Raw genomic sequence first — 17,880 nt, forward strand, 5'->3', positions numbered from 1 at the left:
CAATTGAGATTATCCTCCAAACCATGATTTGGAGGAACGGTAGTGTTTTAGGTACAAATGTCCTTTCCTATACACCAGTTTTCTCTTGTTTTCAGTTTTCTTCTAATCATATTGTGCCCTGACGCCTGAATTGGGCAAACTATGGTTAGCACCTAACCTCCAACTTACGATTTGAAACCATAGTCTGCAAAACCACTTCAAACCTTGCTTTTCAAATGACAGTTTAGATGCTAGTGCTAGCCATAGTTGGCCTGATTTGTTTGTTACAGGAAACCGTGGCATAGAGTGGGCTGAACCCGGAAGTGGAGAAATGGAGTCGGGCAACTCCTGATACTCCAAACAATGTTTTTAAAAAATGGGGGTGCCCTATTTCACTAGATCTCTTATCACTAATCTAACCTTTCCCCTGGTTCCCCGTCGAATTCATCAAGTTGCATCATGCAAATGTTCGAAGGACCAGCCGCTGAGATGAAAGAAACTGGAAGTTCTAACAAAGCTAAATAAATTAAAACCAGCTTGAGTACAGCAGGATTTTGTTTGGGTGGAAATTGACACTTTGACCTTAGCAACTTTGGAATGTGAAAGAAGGAAAGAAATATTTGGCGTGAACGGGATCATTTTGCTTCTCTTCAATCTGCTAATGATGTATATAAACACCAGGAAATTTAGAACACTGGTTTTGACTTATTTTATTTTCCTTCTCCTGTGTCAATTTTTGTATCCTGCTCACCTTCTCGACAGCTGAGGCGCTGGGTAAGTCTGAGCTGCACCGCATCGCTGGTGGCTGGTTGGTATAATTCTTTGCTGTGGCCTCTTATGGTTGTCTGGTCTCTACTAGCTGCCTAGACTTTAATTTCGAATTAAAAACTCCTGCATCTTTTGGCCTCGACACCCGAGAGCAGGTGTCTTCTCAGCCAGATGCTACATGAAATCCATAGTGATGCACTAGGTTTGGAAAATATTAGGTTGGCGGTTTGAATCCCCGCAACAGGGTGAGCTCCCTTTGCTCTGTCCCAGCTCCTGCCAACCTAGCAGTTCGAAACCACGAAGTGCAAGTAGATAAATAGGTACCACTCCGGTGGGAAGGTAAACAGTGTTTCCGTGCACTGCTCTGTTTTGCCAAAAGCAACTTAGTCATGCTGGCCACATGACCTGGAAGCTGTACACTGGCTCCCTCGGCCAATAAAGCGAGATGAGCGCCGCAACCCCCGAGTTGTCCGTGACCGGAGCTAATGGTCAGGGGTCCCTTTACCTTTACTGGCATTAAATTGTTTAAGTTCCAGCTGTGCCCTCAAACACTTCTCAAGTTTCTGGGCATCGTGATGATAAGTGGCCAAATTATTTTCTAGACCTGACTTGAGGCATTCAGCTCTCCCATTTTACTACCTTTTCCAGGGTATGCAGGAAAATTAGCTTCACATCTTAATAGCCTATGAAAAAGCTGGAATACTTGACTTGAAATCACAGCTCAATTCTTACTACCAGATTGATGCCACCAAATTATAAGCAAATTGATGTAAAGGAGTTGAGCAGTATTTATTTTATAAGATTTTTTTACCCGCCCATCACCATAAGGTCCTGGGGCAGTTTACAGCTGTAGAAAATACAACAGAAATAAAAACAGATGAAACCATTACAGAAGGAGCAGAACGATAAAAATTCGGCCAAAGAGGTGGGAAGCCAAATAGATTCATTTTCAACGGCTGAGGTACGTCTTCACCATAAGGTGAAAGCTGTACAACTTAAGGTGAAAGACACACCTCTCTGCGGAGGGAGTTCCACAATTTAGGCGCTCCTGGGCCACCATCCTTGACTCCTTTGAGGCGGGTGGAACTGAGTAGACTTATCCAAGTGTTCTGGGCTTAGGTGTGCAAGAGACCTGCGGTTAGAACGGCGACACCATCAAATTTATTCCATTTTCGAAAACTTGCTTGCGATCTCTCAACAGGATGATTTCAAATATATGTGCCTATTCAAAACATCTTTTTAAAGTCTAGAGCCTAAATTCCCATGTTTGTAACCCCTTGACCCTAAAACATACCCTTTTAAAAAAAATCACTTGCATGTTATGCCCTGATTGATAACAAATATATGAGTTTGGTGTGTTGAGAATGGGTAGAAATACGTGGTTCCGAAATGAGGTTTTCAGTTAGAGATAACTGACAAGTCAGGCTGTTGGGAGTAGAAAATGACTTTTGTTTTATCCAAGAATGTTGTGATCCTCAGTAAGTTTGCAGCAGGGAAATCCCATAGTCCCTGGCCAATGGTCCATGCTGGTTGGGGTTGATAGATGATGGAGTACAGCAAACATCAAGGAGGATTACCTGTCTAAATTTTAATAGTGGGAAAGACAATAGGGGTGTGTGTGAAGGAGAGATAAACGTAAGCAAAGGATGAAGGGGGAGCAAGTGCCTCTATATCTTCTTAGACTTGGATATAGGTAGCCAATTGGCCGTGAGGATTAAGGGGTTACATCCAAGCTTTCAAGGAATATGTGAGTTTGAGGAGGGAGAACAGGCTGCTGGTTGTGGTTGGTTTTTTAAAAATGGAAGGAGATTCGTGCAGTGCTGTGTGTGCGCACTGATGAAGCAACCTTTCTGTGAAACTCAGTGTGAATGTGTTTGAGAGAGAGGCTGTTTCTGTTCTCGTCTTTATACCGTAACACCACAACAGGGAAGGTGGTGATAGCATAGCGAAATGCAATGTGACAAAAGATAGCGTCACCAGGGCAACCGTTAGAGGCTTATAAATCTAAACAACCACGAAAATAACAGGAGTCATCTTTTTATGAATGAACATTCATATATTTGAATAGAAGGACGAATCCACACATAAATGAGAGTTGCTCAACATTCAAATGTTGTTCCGGTCTACATCACATTTCCTCCCCCCAAAGGGCCTAATCACTGAGCTAGGGAAACTAAATAAAACAAGATTCCAGTCAACGTCTATTTCCAGATGAGGTAAACAAAATGCGAAGAGAACGCATGCATGCGACATTACCTGTGTTGTAAAATGTAGGTAGTGTGCAATTACAGTGGTACCTCGGGTTAAGTACTTAATTTGTTCCGGAGGTCCATTCTTAACCTGAAACTGTTCTTAACGTGAAGCACCACTTTAGCTAATGGGGCCTCCTGCTGCCACCACGCCACCAAGGCATGATTTCTGTTCTCATCCTGAAGCAAAGTTCTTAACCCGAGGTAATATTTCTGGGTTAGCGGAGTCTGTAACCTGAAGCGTATGTACCCCGAGGTACCACTGTATACTACTAATAATTTATGAGTGAATTCTTCTCTGATCGAGATTCAAATATATGAATGCTCATTGAGAAAAAGATGACTTTTCATTGAGAAAGGTTGTTTTCTGCTGCTCCAGAGAAGCGGACACGGAGCAATGGATCCAAACTACAAGAAAGAAGATTCCACCTAAACATTAGGAAGAACTTCCTGACAGTAAGAGCTGTTCGACAGTGGAATTTGCTGCCAAGGAGTGTGGTGGAGTCTCCGTCTTTGGAGGTCTTTAAGCACAGACTTGACAACCATATGTCAGGAGTGCTCTGATGGTGTTTCCTGCTTGGCAGGGGGTTGGACTCGATGGCCCTTGTGGTCTCTTCCAACTCTATGATTCTATGACTCCTGTTATTTTCATGGTCTTCATACTGTGGCAGGGAGAGTAAAGAGAAAGTCTAAGACGGGTTGGCAACCTAAGGCCCATGGACCACAAGTGGCCCACGGGGAGCTGCCCCCGAACCGAGCCGCCCGGGGACTCGCTTCTGCGGTGCTGGAAATTGCGTCTGCAGAGATGCCGACGGCAGAAATCGTGTCTGTGCAGATGCCGGAAATCGCAGGCTCGTACGCGATCCAGCCCACAGAGGGATCTCTGCTGGAGTGAACCGGCCCAAGCAAGGTAACCCTTGCTGACCCCTGGTCTAAGACTTGTGCTACCATGGGGCGTTGCAGAGCAAGGTTTGAGATATGTAGCTACTGGGATGATATTGAGGCTGGTATCTTCCTAGCATGCCTCCTTTATAGCAGAGGGCTGAGGTAGACCATAGGTTTTAGCTTTCTGCTTCAGTGAGCTCCTAGCTGCACTCATATGGCACCTCTCAGCACTTACAGAAGTCTGTCCAAGGCGCTTAATTCCGATTTAGTGCCTGAATTACGAACACAAAAGCTTCTGCCATGCACAGTTGCACTTGAGTAGCCAGACACTTAGCAGGCAACACACTGCAGTCTGAGCTCTTTAATTTCTTCCTGCAGTTAAAATAACGGCCGGTATGTCCTTGTGACGCACAGCTCTGATTCTGCTAGTAGCCTTCAGTGGGGCGGAGGTTAAAAATGTGTTCACGGTGAGGGGATATTTGCAGCATAAACTCTGCCTGCCTCCCGTTGGGATGAAGCCATGTAAATGGTCATTATTGAAGAGGAGATGGAGGCATGGTTGGCGGCGAACCTAGAGGAATCTGGGCAGCACTCTTGCATCACACATGGAATTGCAAGGTTGAAGACCATGATTGCCATATCCGACCTTAATGGATCTGGCGCCGGCTGAGAGCCAAGAGGGCAGGGTTGGCCCCACATTGCATCTTTTCCCAACTAATGCCCTCAAATTTTGTTGGACTGCAACTCCCGTCAACCTTGACCATTGGCCATTCTGGCTTGGCCTTATGGGAGTTGGGGGCCAGCAAGATCTCCTTAGCAGCGCCAGCTGTTGAGGTGATTTGTGTCCTGTGAGTCTTGGTCTCACGAAGACTACTAGTCTGTAACTGAATTTTTGCTGTACCTGCTAACACTTCCATTCTTTGCAGTAGCATTTTCTATGCACATGTTATTCGCTACAGAATAAGCTTTTTGTGTGTAGAATTGGCTGTGAGCAGCCACATTTAAGTCAAGGTGGGGGGTATAAACTAGTGTCTTACCTTAGTAAGCTTTCTGGGCAAGCTCCCAGGCTGTTGGTTTTCTTTTCTTTGCAACACATATACTTTGATGTTCCGACGAAGTCCCCAAACTCTGAAGGCAAATAAATGTACTGCTTCTGTCAGCTGATGTCTCATGCCAGCTTCAGTTTTATGGGTGCCTTTTTGTGGTCACTTTTGCCATTGAAGCACATCAACTTGGATACCAAGCTGTACCTTAACGGTTCAATATTTTTCTGGGGAATTTTTAAAATATACTTAAGATTTTGGGGGGCGGATGCACAATATGGTGGTGAGTTTGGCAGGAGATGAGAGCTGTGCATACATTTGAACGCCAATATCCTTGTTTGTTTGTAACCCAGTGGCTTGAATTGAAGCAAGTTCCCTATTTCCCTTGTGAAACTGATTTCCTCCTTGATACCTTTACGTGAAAAGTTTGTATATACACACACCAACTCCTGTTACCCCCTTTAACTTTTGCTTATGAAACTGGATTGGCTTTAAACTGGGGTGGGTAAGTAACCTCTTCTGGACCTGACATCCTTCACTAAACTTTGGTGGAACCCAGCCAGGTTCTTACCGAACTGGCGAGTCCTGGGAGTCCCGGGACAAGGGAGTTGGTGTTGCACAACCTTTGACCTGTCCTCTAAACCCACCTTCCTACCTTTTTACGGAACCATTTTCAGTTTGCTGGCCAAGAGAACACCTGTCCGCTAAACTCCTCCAGGGCATGTTATAAGCTGCATGGCCGTATATATAACCTTGGCGTCTCCAGTTGAACAGATGAGAGAGCAGGCGGTGAGAAAGACAGCTGTCAAATGAGTCACTGCCGGTCAAAACAGGCAATACTGCAAATACAGTGAGCTGGTGTGAGGCAGCTTTCTGTATCCCATGCAGCGCATTGGGCAGGCCTTGCGGGGCTCATTGTTACTCTGTATAAAGGAATAGTGCACTAGGTAACACATATTATACGAGGAGATTGGTAATCGGTAGGCAAGCCGTCGTCATCAGAAGACCCTTGCTGGATCAGACCAAAGGCTCACCTAATCCCGTGTCCTCTCCACCACAGTAGCCTTTGGAGGCCCACAAGCAGGACATGCGCTCAACAACACTGTCCCATTTGTGTTGCCCCAGCAAGTGGTACTAGGAGACAGGCTGCCTCTGTTCCTAAGGGTAGCATGCAGCCCTCATGACTACTGGCCCACTGATAGGCAAATTCATAGAGGGCAGTTGGAAGCCATCTTTGTTGGTGGCCTTTGCTACGCCCTTCTGTAAGTGAATTCCATAAACTGGCTGTGCACTGTGTGGAAAAAATGCTTCTTTTAGTCTTTCCTGAATCTCCCACTGTTGTTTCATTGGACGGCTCCAGTTTCTAGACTTGTATCAGAGGGAGAAAAAGCTTCCTCCAACCACTTTCTCCATGCATAATTCTATAAATCTGTTATGGCGCAAGCTAGGTTTGTCTACCATTACTGATCTTCTTGTTAAAGGAACCCCAAATAAGCTGCTAATGATTCCCAGGGTATCCTGAAAAAAGTGGGACAGACCACCAGTCTGTGTCAATGTAGCTTGAATTGTTCCATCTTCTGTTATGTATTTGATGAAATACAACATTTGACCGCTCTGTGAAAGCTTAACCTCTTCTCCTTATGTGTGTAGCCTGTTCTTAATACTGTAAAATATAAGAACTGTATTTTCTTTGTTAAATTAATATTTCCTCCCCTTTGTCCCAAAGGAGGTGTGCTAGGCTCCTTGATTTAAGCCGCAAATTCAGCTTATTCAAGGCAGATTCACTCCCATAGAGATGGATCGACAAGGGAGTTGACGGCATGTAGTGACTAGCCGTGTGAACACGCTTGACGTGAGCCCAGATATAGCCAAAGCTGTACAAATGTTTATGGGCTTCCTTGGGAGTAGCTTCAGCCTATAACCACCTTTGCTTTTTCTCCGTTGTGAATTAGGTAGAGGAGACATCCAGCCTCAGCTAGACAGCGCCTTACAGGACGTGAACGATAAATACCTACTTCTTGAAGAAACAGAGAAACAGGCCGTTAGGAAGGCCCTGATTGAGGAACGCGGCAGATTCTGCTCATTCATCTCCATGCTGCGGCCTGTGATTGTGAGTTTCGTTTTGAGCCTTTTCCCCATTGCTTCCACAAAGCATGTTTTGAACCTGAAATTCCCAGGTGTGAGAAAAGGTTATTTATGTATGCCACTACTGCGGCCTGTGTTTTGTTAGCCCCAAAATGGAAAACGAGCAAGGTCCCAACTAAAGAAGAATGGCAACTTAAGCTGACAGACTTAACATATAGAATAAGAGAACAAGAAGAACATATGTTTAGAGAAGATTGGAAAACGTTTATTGAATATATGGGGGGAGGGAACTGTGTACACTTGAAAATGTTGGCAGCATTAAGATCAATTCAACAGTGTAAATAAGTTTTGATGGGTGCAATAATGGAATACTGAATGTATTCTTGTTCTTGTAAAATATGCAGGGATTTATGATAGGCAAAATGAACCATGGAAAGAGAAGAAGGGAAGTCATTGATATTTTAGGGATGTTTAAATGAGTATTTTAAATCGTAAAACAGAAAATTTAATAAAAATTATTATATAAAAAAAGAAAGCGATGTGGCAAGAACTAAGAAGGCTTTTTTCTTTAATGATTTAAGAATGAAGGAATGTTGACATCTTGCTTGCAAGCCTGACCTTTTCTGTAGCTTCAGTCATAAGTATCTAATCCTTTTTTTTTTAACCTTTACAAATTGTGTCTGTTTAAAGAAGTGAGTGGTGCTTATGCCTTGACTTAGTAAGATGAAGCAGCTAGTTTGTTGATGTTGACCGAAATTGCATACGTAATAGAACTCAGTAACACTGGCAGTTCTGATTTTCTGCTTCGTTTCTGTGTTTTTTTAATCTGCCAGGAAGAAGAAATCTCAATGCTGGGAGAAATAACTCACCTGCAGACCATCTCAGAAGATCTGAAAAGCCTCACTATGGACCCTCACAAGCTGCCGCCATCAAGTGAGCAGGTTAGTTTGACTGAGGAAAGGCTAATCTGTTTGGTTTACTGTGTCTACTCAACCCACAAATGGTAGAATTCCATATATGTGCAAAAGGTAAATACCCAATGAAAATACTTCCCCATGCAAGCGCTATTGATATGATTGGCAGCTGCCCAAGAACATGGTAACATCCTTCCCTAGCTCCTCTTGGGGTGGCCGGTTGTGGGGGTTTCAGGAGGAGAACTTTCCAGTAGACTGTGCCCTTGACCTTCATCTATGTCAATATTTTCCCAGCCTGGTGCCCTCTAGATGTTGTTGGACTACAACTCCCATCATCCATGACTGTTGGTCGTACAGGCCAGGGATGTTGGGAGTTGTAGTCCCAACAAAATCTGGTGGGCACTGGGTTGAGGAAGTGACAGTGTAGCTTCACTAGATTTCAGCAAGCAGCACTGGAATATGGTTGGCAGAATCTTGAATAAAACTGGTTGTGTTTTGTAAGGGTTTTGCTGGTCTGGAGGGCTCTGAGAAACGTGTGCTTCAAGAAAGAGAAAGACTGAAGGATCGTGATAATAACAAGTCCGTAATGTTAGAAATAAGTGTGCTGGGGTGTTAGTAGGATATGCTTAACTTGATGCCCTGATAGGATTGGTTGACCTGACAGCAGCTAGCTAGTTTCAAGCCACCAATGACCAATTCACTGGTGTAAATAACCGTGCATGGCTATCTCCTGATTCTCCAGGTAATTCTAGATTTGAAAGGCTCTGATTATGGCTGGTCCTATCAGACTCCTCCATCATCTCCCAGTACCACCATGTCAAGAAAATCCAGTGTGTGCAGGTAAGCAGAAAAGGCACATGATCTGTTTCTATGGGAACCCAATGTTTTACTCTAATAAACACTCTTCTGTAAGATTTATTTATTTATATGCTTGGATCCTGCTCTTTCCTCTAGGACATTTGAAGCACCTAGGAAGGACCACTCAGTGTTCATCCAGGCACTGATGAGGTCCATCACCTTTTGAGGGCTCAGCTACACGGGCCGTTTGTCCCGTGATTTCTAAACATGTTTTTCTTTTGTCCTGCCGCTTTCCCCAGGAAAACCTGTGGTTTACTGCTGAATCGGAACAAATGTTAATTAGGTTTTCTGCAGATTGATGTTTGTTCCGATTCAGCGGCAAGCAGTCAAAAGCAGCAGGACAAAAGAAGAAACTCTCAGACCCTTGTCTAGAAATCACAATCTTCTCCATGCTGCGACAAGATGTCCTCCCCAACCCATTCATGGGCAGTGAGCTTTTTAGTCTTGACTCACATCAAAATAATGGTGTTTTAAGATGGTTGAATCTGGGGGTACGTCTGAATTTTGTAAAATAATAATTTGTCTACTCTTTGTGGTCCTCTCCTTCTTGAGATGCTATTGATAGACTGAAATAGAATTGTTGAGCGTTGTTATGACAGCCATACAAAGAGGCTCTGGAAAAAAACTTCTAAGGAAAACCGGCCACTGACCATCCAGTTGTCGATTCGGGGTCTGGTATTCTTTGCCACTGTCTCATGAACCCACATACATTGTAAATGTTTATACAATTGTTCAATCTTACAGCAGGCTTAATTTCTCAGTGGCATAAACTGCTTGGATGCCTCCCGTTTCTCTTCCAACTTCTTTGAGTAAAATTCTTTACTGAAAATTATTCGGTAGTACTTTACTGTTCAGTACTGATGAAATGCAGTTCAGAAAAAAAGAGTTAATTTTTTTACTTTTGCGTGTTTTGAGCATCTAGATCCCCCTTTGACCTCTTCCATGAAAACTGTTTTCTCTCTGCTAAAACAGTTTGGCAGCATGCATCTCCTCCTCCTCCCTCACTCCTTTCCAGGCACACCGGTGTCTAATTCTCTCCTTTTCTCCACCAAAAGGAAGACGTTCTGCTATATGTTCCTTGCTCTTGCATTTCCTTTTAGCCTTAAATGCTATTATTATTATTATTATTATTATTATTGTCATTATTTTTAACAAATTTGCCTTCCGAATCACATGGATTGGAGAGCTGCAGCACCCTACGGCATGGTAGACCAAGATGCCCCTTGCATTTCCCTGCGTAAATAGCTGTCTGTGCATGCGTACGTACAGTATCTATAGACAGGAGATCTATAGATATTTCTATTGACAGCGGTAAGCACAGGCTTTTCAAAATGCAATATCCTTAACAAGGAAAATGGCTGGCCGTACAATCCCAGCAGATAAACTAGGCAAGATGGTGGGAGATTCACATGACTATCATCTCCACAGGCGATGGGACCGTGTAGCCTCTTGTCTCCCACAAAGCAGATTGCCAGCTCTATTTATTACTTAAAGGGAATCCTCAGGAGACCCCCATGAAAGATCTCCTGCTGTCTTCATCTGGTTGAGCCCAACAGTTGATAGTATTATGTAAACAGCAGACGCTTAAAGGAGAAAGTAGCCAGCCCTCTTGAGTTAGCAGCGAAACCCCTCCTCTGCCTTAAAATTTTAAAATTCTGCTACAGACTTTTAACCCCAAGGGAGGCTGCCTTTTCTGACGATAGGGTGTGCTATGAGAGGAAGTGACATGGCAACCTCAGGAGCAGAGTGAGGCCACTGCTTGCACCAGCAGAATTGAGAGGCAAGGCAGGTCCAATCCACGGTGCAGAGTCTGCCAGAAGTCTCTCCTGTTCCAGTCCCATTGAGTACCAGGATCTGTACCCGAGTGCAGTAGTGGTTTTGCTACCACTCCCATTCACGTCAGTGGAACTTGCACAGGGAATCTCTCAGTAGAACGTTCCACAGGCTGGTTAGCTTTTTGTTTGGGTGCTGATGGGATTTCTCACCTCGGGCACCTTGAGCCAGCCCTAATCACTATCCAATGCAGCATTTCAAATATACCCGTAAAAGTCCCCTAGCCCAGTGTTTCCCAACCTTTTTTGGGCAAAGGCACACTTCTTTCATGAAAAAAATCTCGAGGCACACCACCATTAGAAAATGTTAAAAAATTTAACTCTGTGCCTATATTGACTATATAAAAAGTACAGTGGTGCCTCGCAAGACGAAATTAATTCGTTCCGCAAGTCTCTTCGTCTTGCGAGTTTTTCGTCTTGCGATGCACGGTTTCCCATAGGAATGCATTGAAAATCAATTAATGCGTTCCTAGGGAAACCGCCTTCAGACCAGGTCCGGGGACAGTCTGTCCCCCGACCTCTTCTGAAGGCTGGGGGGGGGGGGGACAAGGGCTTTTCTTCCCACTGCCAGCCTTCAGAAGGCTGTTCTGAAGGCTGGCGGTGGGAAGAAAAGCCCTTCTTCCCACCTCCCGCCCCGCAAGCTCCGGGGACAGGAGGGCTTTGCTGCCGACCGCCAGCATTTTAAAAGCCCCTGCTGTCCCGGGGCGATTTTAAAATGCTGGCGGGCGGGAGCGAAGTCTCCGCTGCCCCGAGGAGATTTTAAAATGCTGGGGGTCGGCAGCGAACGCTTCGCTCCCGCCCGCCAGCATTTTAAGATCGCCCGGGGCAGCGGAGAAGTCTCCACTGTCCCGGGAAGGCAGGCGGGGGGAGCAAAGACTTTTGCCCCCGCCTGCCTTCAGAAGAGGTCCAGGACCTCGTTCTGATGCCCGGCGGTGGGGTGCGAGGTTCCCGCCCCACCGCCCGGCATCGGGGCATCGTTCCGATGCCCGGCGGCGGGGTGCGAGGTTCCCGCCCCACCGCCCGGCATCGGGGCATCGTTCCGATGCCCGGCGGCGGGGTGCGAGGTTCCCGCCCCACTGCCCCGCTTCGGAGCAGCGCTCCGAAGCGGGGCGGCTGGGGCAGGTGTTCCCGCCCCCCCGCCCCGCTTCGGAGCAGCGTTCCGAAGCGGGGTGGCTGGGGCAGGTGTTCCCGCCCCCCCCGCCCCGCTTCGGAGCAGCGTTCCGAAGCGGGGTGGCTGGGGCAGGTGTTCCCGCCCCCCCGCCCCGCTTCGGAGCACCGGGAGAAGCGATCTCCTCGCAGCCCCTTGCTTCAAAAGAGGTCCGGGGGCAGCGGGGAAGAAGCGCTGCGCTTCCCGCTGCCCCCGGACCTCTTTTGAAGCAAGGGGCTGCGGGGAGATCGCTTCTCCCCGCAAAGCCTTGCTTCAAAAGAGGTCCGGGGGCAGCGCGAAGCGCTTCCCGCTGTCCCCGGACCTCTTTTGAAGCAAGGGGCGTGGGGAGAAACGATCTCGGGCGCCGCGGCGAGCAGGCGCACTGCTCGCTCCTCTTTCCGCGCAGGCGCCTTCTCTTGCTCTTTCGCCTCCTTTTCTTTCTCTCTCGATGGTCCGCCTACAAAGGAGCGAGGGAGGCGCCCGCCATGTTTGGATTTGCATCCAGCAGGAGATGCCGCCGCCGCCCCGCCTCTCCCGCCTCCCTCCCACGGCACACCAGGCAAGGTCTCACGGCACACCAGTGTGCCGCGGAACACCGGTTGGGAAACACTGCCCTAGCCTACAAAGGAATTGTGTCCAGTGGAGTCAGTGCTCTTCCAGACCTTCCAGCCACACAGTGGAACTTCCTCTTCCTCCTTCTGTGCTCCCACCCCTTCAGATCGGTTCTGAGGTTGCCCCTAGCCCTCGCAGCAGATTGGGGTGGAGTGAGAGGAGAAAGGGAAGTTCTGTTGCATGAGCAGAAGTCCTTCCACTCATGCAGCAAACGTTCGATTCGACCCAAGCTATCCCAGCTTCCTCCCCAGTTGTCAGCCGTTTCGTTCCATGCTGGTAGGGTGGGGAACCAGGTCCTTCCCGCTTTCCTGCCTGGTCTGCTAGAGGAACTTCTTCCTTTGCAGAAATAGCCCCTGACTCGTTCATTGCCGCATTCTAGTACCACTCGATGCTGTCGATTTGCCATTTTCCATCCGATTCCTAAGGATACTGCAGTTCCTTGCGACTCTTACCAGTTTCCTTCCGCTAGTTGTGCCATTTATTTATTTTTTTATTCTTTGTGCTGCATGCCCTGCTGGAGAACCATGGAATGTTAATTGTCCTGTGCGGTCTCTTCCCCCTCCCCCCCTTTTTTGTTTCTCTTCCCCCCTCCCCCTCTGCCCTCGTCTCTCTTCCTTTTGTATCTCACAGCAGTCTGAACAGTGTAAACAGTAGTGACTCACGGTCAAGCGGCTCACACTCTCACTCACCCAGTTCACACTATCGCTACCGCAGCTCCAACCTGCCCCAGCAAGCGCCGATGAGGCTGTCCAGCGTGTCCTCGCACGACTCCGGCTTCATGTCCCAGGACGCTTTCCAGTCCAAGTCGCCATCCCCCATGCCGCCAGAGGCCCTCAACCAGGTAGGCCTAGGGAGCAGCGGCTGCCCCCGCATGTAGCACCTTCTGTTTCTCACCCAAGATCTCCAAGGGCTTCTGTGCTCATTGTGCTTTTCGTGGCTTCTGCTTCGGGTTATTTGGTTGTCTGCCTGCTGCATTACTCTACTGCAGGAGTGGGGAATATTTTCCAGCCCAAGGGCCGCTTTGCCTTCTGAGGGACTTAATGGGGGCCATGTGTCAGTGGTGGGTGGGGCCAGAGGCCAAAGTGGGTTGAGTATTGGATGTACCGTATTTTTCGCTCTATAAGACGCACCAGACCACAAGATGCACCTAGTTTTTGGAGGAGAAAATTAAGAAAAAATATTCTGAATCCCAGAAGCCAGAACAGCAAGAGGGATCGCTGTGCAGCAAAAGCAGCGATCCTTCTTGCTGTTCTGTCTTCTGGGATAGCTGCGCAGCCTGCATTTGCTCCATAAGACGCACACACATTTCCCCTTACTTTTTAGGAGGGAAAGTCTTATAGAGCAAAAAATACGGTAATTTTTTCCATCGTATGCTAGTCAGACATGACTAAACAACAATGCAAGAGGTCAAGGGTACCTTCTAGCCAGGCACAAAACACACAAGGAGGGTGTGAAATAGGACCAGTGAAGGGGATGACAAGGAGTGTGACCTGGATAGAGTCTAATGTGCTGGATAGAGAGTCCTGGGAGGTCACATTTGGCCCCCAGACCTGAGATTCCCCACCCCTGCTTTATTGGGCAGACTACTGCTACTTTCTGATTCTCACCCATCGGAAATTGTGTCTTAAGCCTGGCTTGCAGTTGCCAAGAGGTAAACCCAGCAATTGCCTCCTGCCGCTGCAGCCAAAGGCTAAAATGCGGGGCCCTTTCACAGATTACAGGAAAGATGTTTGCATCTTCCCATCTTGTCTTTCACATTGAGTTGATCACAAGAGAAATGCACATACAAGCTGTCAGGGTATGTTCTCCCTAGCACTCCCTCTCGCCAGTCTCCTTCCCACCTGATGCTCTCCAGATATCTGGGGGCTGCAAACAGGGTGGTGGTGCCGTGTTAATTTTACCTGTGGTTGACGATAACAAGAGAAACTATAAACAACTGCTTCCAGTGATGCAAATTTTAATCAGTATCCCATGGATTCTGCCATCCTGCAACTCAAGTTTAGAACCTTCCTCCCATTTGCTATGCAAATTCTTGCAGTCAATGTTCAGTGATCTGACAGCTGCCTCCTGGTGGCTCAGCCATAATTATTCCCCTATTTTGTACCATCCTGGTGGCTCAGCCATAATTATTCCCCTATTTTGTACCACCCCATCCCAAGCTATTTGATGCCCCAAAGCTTGCCCCAGAAATGTTTCCTTTCCTTCCAATAAGTTTCAAGCTCTACAAAAGAGGTGTACAGCAACTTAAGTTGAAGTGAAATTAGTAAAAAAAAAACCACACACACAAAAAACCCCCTGGGTAATAATTCCGTATTTACAGGATATGAGAGCACTTCTGAGAGCAGATCTCATATGTTCAGGAAGTAGAATGTGGCGTTGCTGTAGATACCTGACAGAAACGGCTTGTTTTGAGATCACGAGCACGCCTAGGGCTTGTCGTTAAATCTCTTGGTGCAAAGTTGGCAGGGACGGGAAAAGGCTAGGCTGGAAGCCTTCTCCCTGAACAGCTGCCTTTGCGTGTGATGCTGGGATATTTAACAAAAGTGTTGCATTCAGACATGCAGTTTTCCCTGCGTGCCCAGTGAACCAAAATGCTTCAGGGAGCACTGTGCCACACACCCCTTGGAAAAGACTTGGAACTATTCCAACTAGGGGTTCTTTAGTTACAGGGTTCACAGGTCCACGTTCGGCCCACGTTAAAGAGCACTTCACATGCTGACGTGTTTAGTGTACACCTTAAGCCAAGATCTAAAATGAATGTGAACGCAAATCAGGTATGTTTGCAAACATCTGTATCGCACAGCGACACCTGTATCGCACAGTTACACTAATCAGTGATTAGCCAAAGCTGAGTCTGTTGCCAGCAGCGTAACTGGCATGGACTTTGCGTAATGTGTGAAATGGCCCAGACCATCATGCATTGTTTCTTTTGCAAGGTGGGTTCTGCATGGCATTAGCTTTTATGAAGAGATCCAGCACACAATTGGGTTTTGGTCCACCACAGTTGTAAGCAATCCAGGTTTTTGAGTCACTAAATTCTTGGAACCATGATGTGTTTTGGAGCTGGTCCCAAGTTGGACCTCTCCGTGTGACCTTAGCTCCATGTGGATTTCGGAATATAAAGAAACTGTTGCTCAGTGGGGAGAAATTGGCGTTCTTAATGTGCTAATGAATAGAGGAACCCCCCACTGCTGATCTAAAGAGAGAGAGAGAGAGATGTCCATAGCATCATTTCAGCGTGAGGATAAAAGGGATCATTTTTATGCCCTGGATATTTCAGACTTGCTTGAATGTCCTGCTACTCATGCAGGCAGAACCCAGAAAACCATTTAATGTGTTGTGTGTTTTAACCAACTGACGGGCTTTCATCTTGGAGTTTTTATTCGCAAGACAGAGAAAATAACCTCGCGCTGCCGCGTGTCATCGTTTGAAAGCAGAATGTTGATTCTTGCGATAAAGCCATAGATGAAAGTGGCATTCTGCTTTCTCTGTTGATGCTTTTTATGTGTTTTTAGCGGCCCGTTTTGTGTGAGTTCCGTTCTCTGTTGCTGAGGGACAAAAGAATGCAATGGGCAGTTGTTGCAACTTCTCGCGCCATGGAATTGTAGGATATAGGGTGAAAGGAGGCAATTTGGCCTGGTGCATATCCAAATTACCCCATATCATAGTCAGTTGGGAGGCTTAAACTAGCAAGAAAGACAGAGGAGGGTTTTTTCCACAGGGAGAGTCAGAAAAAGTCTTGCCTGTATGTCTTATAAAAAGGTCAGTAAGGCCTGCGCTTTGGTGTGTAAAAGTTTTGCAGGCAGTGGGTTTAAGCCCTCATGTACAAGCCTGTAGTATGAATTGCATCCCTTATAATCACCTCCATGAGTAGGACTTGCTTTTGCAATCCGCCCACCCTTATTTTGTTACGTATGGGTGGGAGAAACAGGGCCTGCTTTGTGTTGGCCCTGGTTTATATGAGAGTTTCTTTCAGCCCTGCACCTCTCTGCATGTGCAACCTACAAACAAGGGTGACTGATCTAGGTCTGTCCATTTCAAAAATCTAGCTTGCGTTCCAAAGTACAGTGGTACCTCGGGTTACAAACACTTTGGGTTACAAACTCCGTTAACCCAGAAGTAGTACCTCGGGTTAAGAACTTTACCTCAGGATGAGAACAGAAATCGCACAACGGCAGCGGGAGGCCCCATTAGCTAAAGTAGTACCTCAGGTTAAGAACGGTTTCAGGTTAAGAACGGACCTCTGGAACGAATTAAGTTCGTAACCCGAGGTACCACTGTAATTTGATTTAACGCAGAGCAGGTGTTGAGGACCTTCTTATGAAATAGTGAGGCCTTCCAGCACTTTAATGGGAGGTGGGGGTGACGTCCCCCTGTAGAAGCGCAGATATTGTGCACCCGTACAAAGCAAAGAGTCTCCGTTCTGGGTGAAGAAACCTCAAATTCTGTGCTTGGAATATGTAGAGCAGATTGTTGTATTTGCATGTGCTTAATAGGCTTGTTGTCTCGATTCTTTGCTGAAGGCTTGCCTTCCATGCCTACACCTTCCATGGGGTTGCATGCCTTGTGCTCCTGTTGCATACATTTTTAGCCCGCTGCTGTCTCATTGATGTGGGTCACTCTGTAGCAGGGCTGGGGGAGGGGGAACCCGTGACCCTCTAGATGAGGTGGAGCCCCAGTTCCCATCAACCAGTGGCCCAGGAATGATGGGAGCTGTAGTCCAACAACATCTGGAGGGCCACAGGTTTCCCACTCTGCTCCTCATAGAATTCTAGAGTTGGAAGGGACCCTGAGAATCATCTAGTTCCAGCCCCCTGCAATGCAGACCAAAGGATCGGACCTCACTTTATCAGCACCGCACTATAGCCAACAGCGCTATCCGGGCCAAACTAAAAGCACTGGAATGTGTGGTTTGTCGGTTTGAGCTGAAGAGCAGAGAATCCCAGGAAAAGATTGGATTTAGGTGATCTATGGCACAACAGGAAGAGCGTCAATTTATTATTTCAATGTTGAGATTCTCACAACTCTCCAGATGTCTCAACACTAATTTGGGGAGGATAGTACAGACATACGGACAGCACAGGGAGACTGAGGGCAGAAACCCTACTAATAGTAATTTATTATTTGTTCCCCGCCCATCTGGCTGGGTTTCCCCAGCCACTCTGGGCAGCTTCCAATAAAGATTAAAAATACATTAAAATGTCACACATTAAAAACTTCCCTGAACAGGGCTGCCTTCAGATGTCTTCTAAATGTCAGGTAGTTGTTTATCTCTTTGACATCTGATGGGAGGAAGTTCCATAGGGCGGGTGCCACTACCGAGAAGGCCCTCTGCCTGGTTCCCTTTAGCTTTGCTTCTCGCAATGAGGGAACCGCCAGAAGACCCTCAGCACTGGACCTCAGTGTCCGGGCAGAACGATGGTGGTGGAGATGCTCCTTCAGATATACTGGACCGAGGACTCTCTGTGGGTGGACTCTCTGACCACCAGCACCCCTCACTTAAGACCG

At 47.0% G+C, this 17,880-nt stretch overlaps 1 protein-coding gene across 11 annotated transcripts in view; it reads left to right on the plus strand.

Annotated features, from left to right (window-relative positions):
- Nucleotides 1-17,880, plus strand: part of MTSS1 (MTSS I-BAR domain containing 1) — a 164,341-nt gene that overhangs the window by 136,175 nt on the left and 10,286 nt on the right. For all 11 annotated transcript variants that reach the window (XM_028736171.2, XM_028736178.2, XM_028736172.2 and 8 more), the window contains exons 7-10: nt 6,877-7,034; nt 7,843-7,950; nt 8,666-8,763; nt 13,003-13,213. In XM_028736171.2, coding sequence (XP_028592004.2) covers nt 6,877-7,034; nt 7,843-7,950; nt 8,666-8,763; nt 13,003-13,213 — 575 coding nt within the window. The remainder of the gene's footprint in view (nt 1-6,876; nt 7,035-7,842; nt 7,951-8,665; nt 8,764-13,002; nt 13,214-17,880) is intronic.

This window comes from Podarcis muralis, chromosome 8 (genome assembly GCF_964188315.1).
Source record: "Podarcis muralis chromosome 8, rPodMur119.hap1.1, whole genome shotgun sequence".
NCBI classification, from domain to species: Eukaryota; Metazoa; Chordata; class Lepidosauria; order Squamata; family Lacertidae; genus Podarcis; species Podarcis muralis.